The sequence below is a fragment of the Tachypleus tridentatus genome, chromosome 6 (assembly GCF_004210375.1).
Source record: "Tachypleus tridentatus isolate NWPU-2018 chromosome 6, ASM421037v1, whole genome shotgun sequence".
NCBI lineage: Eukaryota > Metazoa > Arthropoda > Merostomata > Xiphosura > Limulidae > Tachypleus > Tachypleus tridentatus.
This window is the reverse complement of record NC_134830.1, coordinates 69,721,607-69,730,076: the sequence shown is the minus strand read 5'-3', so window position 1 is coordinate 69,730,076 and position 8,470 is coordinate 69,721,607. Positions and strand designations below refer to the sequence as shown.

Here is an 8,470-nt window from a genome sequence, read left to right as displayed (position 1 = left end):
TTTTATATATCTCAGTTTTATGTTAGACATTATTTACAAGTTCACTATGAAAAGTTTCAGGACGTTGCTTAAACATCCGACCGTCACTGTGGACACTACGTTTCCCCAGGCTACCTAAGCAATATAAAGTTTTAAGAATTTGGTGATCTATGCCTTTATTTGTCAGCAGTTACTACTGAAATAATTTGTATTAACATAAATTATCTACATTTAAAATGAATTTAAAACATTTTCTTAAGTTTATGTGAAATGAAACATTGTCGTTTTTCTTCCTGCAATAAAATTGATTCCATACTTATGGTGTATGTGTTAACCTTTATCGTTCAGAGTTGGCTTACTGTTTAACCATAATTTTCATTATGGTAACTGAAAACTGTTCAACTGTGTACAAAGCCTCTTTTATTTAACAGTTTTTGACAGAGAAGGGAGATAAAAACATCCTGAAATAGAGCACATTTCCACTTTTTTCTATAGACCTCTGGATTTTGAATTTAAACACACAAGTTAGTAATGAATTAAATGAACAAGTTATTACCTTCAACAAAGTAGGGTGTATAATTAGCATTTAATGAGATCATTAGAGATTTAATAACAAAAGAAAAGGAAGAACCTTGTCTAGCATTGCCCATTCATGAGATTAGAAAAACACGCAGGTTCAAGAAGTCTTGATAAAAATAAATAAAATACTTATAACCTGAGGGCTTTCAAGAAGTGGACCTTTCTCCTTCAGGGTTAGATTGGGAATTTGTCTCTGATAAAGAAAGGTCCATTTTTCGAAAGCGCTCGGGTTGTAGTGTTTTTGTTTTTCATATCTAACATTGTCTTTTATAGCATTTTGCTTTTTTAAGGGGTTTGTACCCTCGGGTAGTTTATTTAAGAAGTGCAAATTGTTATGACAAGTTGAAGTCGTGGATTTAGTTTGACCAAATAACGTTTTGCACAGACCTTCAGTTTTAGCCAAACATATTTCAAGTTTATGCATGTATATATCTTTATAAATCGTACAATTTTACTGTGTGGATCAAACTTATCTAAAAGCGTAGTAAAGGTAACTATTTTATGAATAGTATTATTTTTATGTTATAATTTCATTTTTAAGTATAAAAAAGACTAAACTTTTACGAAAATGTTAATAAAATATACCGGTGGAAAGTATAAGTATTGATTTTTTATCCAAAAAACTTTCAAACTAAAGTATTACACGTAGTCAACAAGACGAAATGTTACGTTTTAAAATATGCTAGACTCTAATCATATAACTAGGGAAAAAAAAAGATTACATCATTCTTAATTATAAGATTTTTCTGAAACGCTTTGAAGTATTAATACAGTGTGTTTCACTGAATACACAAAGTTAAGTAGAATGTATAAAACGTTATTATTATCCACTGTTCTGAGTTATCGGCGCCACTCGGCATGAACATCCAGCGGGAAATTTGAAGAGCGCCACCACAGGACTTCGTTCTGGATTCCAGGGGTGGACGGCAATTAACCGATGGAGACTAAATCTTTGCTGACAAGTTGACTCATAAAACGATTCTATAAAGGAACATGGCTTGTTCGGATTCCTACAGTTAAGAAATAAAACGAAAACTAATCAGATAAACAAAATAATTAATGGACATGTTTTATTCCTCGCAATTACGAACTGAAGTGTAAATCACTAGTAATTGTTTTATTTTTCTGCCTTTCTCCAGTTATATTATTTTTAAGCTTTTTTGTAACTTTACTTGAATAACCTTATATTATTAAAAGAGAATAAATAAAAACATCTCTTGATTCTGGTTTTGTTACTTTACGGTCTTAGAACACAATATTATGTTAAAATGTATTTGGATATGCATATCTTTTAGCTTATCATAACTTTTGCTTCAAGTTTCACTTTTCTACAATTTTGGAACACAAGAAATAAATAAAAACACAATAATATGATAACAAGCGTTAACAGAGTGTTTTTGAGGAATTCGATTCCTGTACTTAAAAGTACAGTTTATATTATAACGCAATAACTACATAGCTGTAAAATCATTGCAGTTAGCATCTTTTATATTTTAGTGATGCAGTCGAGCCCTATTTTATGACAAAGAAACACTATTTGCAGAAGATAAAAGTACGTTTAAATTAATGAGACAACAGACCACTAAAGTTATTTTTCAATGCCCAACACAGTAATGTCTGTACATTTGCTATCCAAAGTATTTCCAGCTTATTAAACATGTTTATAATTGTGCTTACTAATGATTTGAAGTGAACATGTGAACTAATATGCTTACTTGCAGCTCTCTGTTCGAACTTTTTGAGGAAAGAGATTGTTGTTAATGACAACCATCCACTCTCTAGAAATTGCATCTTGAACCCATCCTGGACGCATAACATTAGCTTCGGTTTCACAAGCAAACTGCCCTCTGGCAGCTGGACTGTCTCCAAGGTGGCTTTCAAAGAGCTCTGGATCTCCAACAGTTTGAAGTTCTTCGTACATAATTTTGGTTTTGACCTTCATTTCCTCGTCCATCATCTTTTCAACAAAATCTCTGTCATTGAAATGATAGTTTTAAAATTTCAATGCTAAGAAAAATCTTTTTCAACTTACACACACATCATGCAAACCATCGCTCAAAGTTTTACCAATGATTTTTTAAACAAAGAAAATACGTAAGGTATAATTTATTCTAGACAAAGTAGTACCGAAATACTCTAACGAAATGTTGTCTAAAACTATGATGCATACATAACGAATGTTCTGAAGTTTTCACTTGAAGGTTTTATTGACAGAGAATGTCTTTCGTTCAATGCCAATATAAATATCTTAATCTTTAACAGTTTTTGTTAAATTATTTTCGAGAGACAACTAAAAAAAGAAACTTTAAGTTTTATAAAAATATAAAAGTGATGTAATCAGTAATATTTTCCACAATAAGTCATGTGGATTTATTTTGGACAAGCAATATATTCAGCCTTTAAGTTTGCACCTAATATAATTCAAGTGTTTACACATATCTTTTTAATCACAATATTTGCATGACAATATAACTTGTTTATTAATAGCTGTAACGAATTATATAAACGATTTCAAAATGGCTGAGATAATTAGGAACTTAATAACAGAAGAAAAAAAGGAACCTTGTCTAACATTGTCCATTCATGATGTTAGAAAAACGCATAAGCTCAAGAAGTCTTGACAGAAATGAATAAAAACCAATACCCCGAGTGCCTTGGTGTCTTTATTAAAATTATAAAGTATTATCAGCTTTTATACGATCACTGTCATAAGTTGTAGACAAATGTATATAAATTAGAATGTTTCATAAAAAGCATTTAAACACAATTCTCATTTACATAGCAAACAATTTCAACATTTCTGATTCCTATAAATACTGATAACGTTTTCATTGTTAAAAAATAGCTGGAGTACTCGTTTCCTGGACAGAAGTATTGTAAATACATGATTAACGAAAAGTTATCTTAGGACATTAAAAGTTATTTCCATTATATTTAATAGTAGAAATATCCCATGAAAGTTGTTAAACATAAAAAGTGAAATCATAAATTCACATGCTTATGTAATCAATGAGCCCTCGTACCAAAATTGGTAAAGACACATTTATAGGGAGCGATGTAGTGGTAAAAATAACACTCATGAAAAATGATAAAACGCCAAATTCAAAACTGAAGAATTTAATGTAATTTCCCATGAACTCAACAAATTTTCATCATAAATTAGGTGAAGTCTATCCACAGGGGGCGAAATAGTGAAAATAAACGGACATAAAAACAGCAGGATACTAAACTAAAACTTTGTATGTATATCTGCATGGACCTAATGAACTTCCATATCAATTTTGTTGAAAATCCATCCACACTCTGCGAAGTAGTTACATGGACATACGACATACACTACTATTATATTTGTATAGATTCCTAAACAGAAGAGTTAATCATCATTTATAAATAGCTTTTATATGAAATTACTCACAATGGATAATCATCCGTTAGAATACAATAATTTTTTCCAGATAAGGCACAAGGTGGCATTCCTCCATCAGGGAGTGGTCTATCTGGTCGCTTAACAGTTTGAGGTGGTCCAAGTGAATAAGGTATTTTTGGTGGCCTTGTTACAGGTGGAGGTCGAGGTCTAGTAACAGGAGGTGGACGTTTGATGGGAGGTCGAGTTACAGGTGGAGGTCTAGGTCTGTGTACAGGGGGAGGTGGTCTTGTTACAGGTGGAGGTCTAGGTCTAGTAACAGGAGGTGGACGTTTGATGGGAGGTCGAGTTACAGGTGGAGGTCTAGGTCTGTGTACAGGGGGAGGTGGTCTTGTTACAGGTGGAGGTCGAGGTCTAGTAACAGGAGGTGGACGTTTGATGGGAGGTCGAGTTACAGGTGGAGGTCCAGGTCTGTGCACAGGGAGGTGGTCTTATTACAGGTGAAGGTCGAGGTCTAGTAACAGGAGGTGGACGTTGATGGGAGGTCGCATTACAGGTGGAGGTCTAGGTCTGTGCACAGGGAGGTGGTCTTGTTACAGGTGGAGGTCTAGGTCTAAGTAACAGGAGGTGGACGTTTGATGGGGAGTCGAGTTACAGGTGGAGGTCTAGGTCTGTGTACAGGGGGAGGTGGTCTTGTTACAGGTGGAGGTCGAGGTCTAGTAACAGGAGGTGGACGTTTGATGGGAGGTCGAGTTACAGGTGGAGGTCGAGGTCTAGTAACAGGAGGAGGACGTTTGATGGGAGGTCGAGTTACAGGTGGAGGTCGAGGTCTAGTAACAGGAGGTGGACGTTTGATGGGAGGTCGAGTTACAGGTGGAGGTCTAGGTCTGATACAGGGAGGTGGTCTTGTTACAGGTGGAGGTCGAGGTCTAGTAACAGGAGGTGGACGTTTGATGGGAGGTCGAGTTACAGGTGGAGGTCGAGGTCTAGTAACAGGAGGCGGACGTTTGATGGGAGGTCGAGTTACAGGTGGAGGTCTAGGTCTGGGTACAGGAGGAGGAGGTCTTATAATTGGTGGTCTTGTTACAGGTGGAGGTCTAGGTCTAGTAACAGGAGGCGGACGTTTGATGGGAGGTCGCGTTACAGGTGGAGGTCTAGGTCTGGGTACAGGGGAGGAGACCCTTATAGGTAGGTGGTCTTATTACAGGTGGAGGTCGAGGTCTAGTAACAGAGGTGGACGTTTGATGGGAGGTCGAGTTACAGGTGGAGGTCTAGGTCTGTGTACAGGGGGAGGTGGTCTTGTTACAGGTGGAGGTCGAGGTCTAGTAACAGGAGGTGGACGTTTGATGGGAGGTCGCGTTACAGGTGGAGGTCTAGGTCTGTGTACAGGGGGAGGTGGTCTTGTTACAGGTGGAGGTCGAGGTCTAGTAACAGGAGGTGGACGTTTGATGGGAGGTCGAGTTACAGGTGGAGGTCGAGGTCTAGTAACAGGAGGCGGACGTTTGATGGGAGGTCGAGTTACAGGTGGAGGTCGAGGTCTAGTAAACAGGAGGCGGACGTTTGATGGGAGGTCGAGTTACAGGTGGAGGTCGAGGTCTAGTAACAGGAGGCGGACGTTTGATGGGAGGTCGAGTTACAGGTGGAGGTCGAGGTCTAGTAACAGGAGGTGGACGTTTGATGGGAGGTCGAGTTACAGGTGGAGGTCTAGGTCTGGGTACAGGAGGAGGAGGCCTTATAATTGGTGGTCTTGTTACAGGTGGAGGTCTAGGTCTAGTAACAGGAGGCGGACGTTTGATGGGAGGTCGCGTTACAGGTGGAGGTCTAGGTCTGGGTACAGGGGGAGGAGGCCTTATAATAGGTGGCCTTGTCACAGGTGGAGGTCTAGGTCTAGTAACAGGGGGACGAGGTGGTCGTGTAATCGGTGTTCTTGTTATAGGAGGTAGCGGGCCAGAAATTGGTGGAGTGGCATGAATATGAGGTCTAGCTGTTGGATCTGTAACCTCTTTTATATAATTCTGCCACCAAACTTTCCACCAGTCTCCAGCGGGACTTCCTGATGAAACTCTGGCGGCTCGTTTTTGGAGAGATAATCCTCTGTTTACTGAGAGTTGACAGTTTGTTATCGTAAACGCATAGAAATATAAAGCCAAGACTGTCCAGACCTAGAAAAAAAATTAAGCATTGGAAAATTATTTTATTTTCGTCTATCTACCTATCTGGTTTAAAGATATACACAGATTTAGTAAGTTCAAAACTTAATATAATATTTATTTATTGAATAATATATTTTTGTTCATTTACTGTTAAGCACAAAGCCATACATGCTTTTAGCGTTGTTAGCTTTCAGACTTATCACGGAGTCACTAAAGGAGTTGACTAATATCTTATAATTTCTTTGTTGTTTCTATATAACGATGTTTGTATAACTTATAACTTAACTGGATATCAATAGAATTGTACTTATGTTTCAACAGGTTTATGAAGAAAAATGCGTACATTGGCTCAACGGTACGTTTGGTGGTTTATAACGCTAAAAACCGGGTTTCAATGCTCGAGATGACCAAATCACACGTGCTTATCTTTGTGCTTAAAAATAAATTAAAACCAATACTCTTGAAGGTTATTACAGAAAGTTTGACACAAATTTTATTTTTTCTCGTATACGATATTCTGTTCTTTTTACAATCTATTGTAATTTTGTTTAATACAATTTAATTATATTGTATGTATTGTTTAATATAGTGTTGTGTTAATCATCAACTAAGTTCGTACTATTGTTAAGGCTATTTCGTACGATAAAAACATATTCATACCATTTATACGGAATATTTGTAATAGCACATTTTGTTTAATAAAGAGATCCAATATTTTAAAATAACATTCGTGTCAAGAAGATTGATGAACTATTCGAAAGTGCTCGAGTTTTGGGTCTGGTTTGAAAACAATTACAACATTTATATGTGACGACCCTGTGTGCTAAATGCTTACTCAGAATAACGTTATTATATATTACAAAAAAAAAAACGCTCTTTAATCGTCCACAAAATTCCATAATCAGAGATCGTAAGTGTCATTATATTATTAGAAACTACCGCGAATGACTTCATTATTTCAGAACTCGTAACAGTAATCTGGAAACTTGTGATTTTATAAGTAATCTATGTAAATATATATTATCAGATCCTTACACAAAATACAGGTTGTTCGGAAAGTTACTGTGCACTTATATATTTATTAACAGACATGTTTCAATATAGACTACAGGAGGTAAATATGAATAACAATTATAAACAATGTTGAAAGTGACCCCCGTTGGCATCAATACAGGTTTGGATCCTTCTTATTTTGTTTCTAAACACCGTTATCAGTTGCTGGCTTGAAATAGACTGAATAAAATATGACTACAAAATTAACTTTCTGAACACCCTGTACTTTAAAGAGGGACTCTAATTTGCGAGATCAAAAGCCAACGCATATGTGCGAAGTACAATTAGCATGTTTTACATGATAATGTTGCAGGAATTTCGAGGGATTACCTCCCTCCCCCTTGGAAATTGGTAATAAATAGAGTGAGATTGAATATGGAAGCAATTTTACATGAAATATAAACTTAAACAATTGCATGGGTGTTCACATAAAATATACAGATATCTAAGTAAAAGCTAACAAAAATGAACGCTTCAGCTACTCTTTGCTTACGTGGGTGATTATTGTTTGTTTTTTCGAATTTCGCGCAGAGCTACACGAAGGTTATCTGCGCTATCCGTCCCTACTTTAGCAGTATAAGACTAGAAGGAAGGCAACTAGTCATCACCACCCACAGCCAACTATTGGGATACTTTTCTACTGACGAATAGGGGGAATTGACCGTCACGTTATAATGCCGCCACATATGAAAGGATGAGTATGTTTAGTGTGACGGGGATTCGAACCCAGAACCCGCAAATTACGAGTCGAGTGCCTCAACCACCTTGCCATGCTGGGTCAGGGTGATTATTAAGGAGATAAGTTTACATTTTTGCTTTTGTAGCTTAAAATATAAATCTAGAACTACTCAAAATCTTTTACGCTGGTTGAACTTCGTGAAATATATTTGGGATATTACCGAATATATCAATAACAGCGAAGTGCAGTCAACTGTTGAATCAATGTACTTTAATTGTCATTAAGAGATTGTTATACGACATTATGTCCTAGTTATATTGATATTTAACTAAACCTCATTATGCACTGAGTTACTCTTCAATTTTCTTCCGTATATATATCTTGCTTTTATCAAGAGCTATTAACAACTGTAAACTTATAAGGCCATACTTCATCGATTTTTAAATTTACCTTTGCCATGTCGATTTATGTCCTAGGATAAAAAGATTCAAAGCTTTTTGTCTAAAATCTTTCGTCTTTTTTCCTACATCACGTGATGGTTCCCCAAAGAGCAGATGATAAACTCTCTTTCTGATTTTTCTTAGAAAGGATTAGTTACATAGGGAAAACTGCAAGATAAATGATACACAAAAATAGGGTTCCGTCACTCTCACTTGTACTTTA

The 8,470-nt window shown here is 36.5% G+C and overlaps 1 protein-coding gene across 1 annotated transcript; it reads right to left on the bottom strand.

Moving 5' to 3' along the window:
• Nucleotides 1–382: 382 nt before the first annotated feature.
• LOC143251638 (uncharacterized) lies at nt 383–8,266 on the bottom strand. The gene is made up of 8 exons (XM_076502903.1): nt 8,258–8,266; nt 5,527–6,084; nt 5,174–5,495; nt 4,844–5,056; nt 4,586–4,801; nt 3,974–4,385; nt 2,274–2,531; nt 383–1,568 (listed from the first exon to the last, which is right to left on the bottom strand). The coding sequence occupies exons 1-8, from the start codon at nt 8,264–8,266 to the stop codon at nt 1,382–1,384; spliced, it is 2,175 nt and encodes a 724-aa protein (XP_076359018.1). The 3' UTR covers nt 383–1,381.
• Nucleotides 8,267–8,470: the final 204 nt, after the last annotated feature.

What these genes read in the sequence shown, in the direction of transcription:
- LOC143251638 (XM_076502903.1), bottom strand. An exon ending in ACCTCCACCTGTAACTCGAC is followed by an intron (nt 5,057 to 5,173) that starts CTCCCATCAAAC and finishes CTGTAACGCGAC; the next exon opens with CTCCCATCAAACGTCCGCCT. An exon ending in TCCTGTTACTAGACCTCGAC is followed by an intron (nt 4,802 to 4,843) that starts CTCCACCTGTAA and finishes TCAGACCTAGAC; the next exon opens with CTCCACCTGTAACTCGACCT.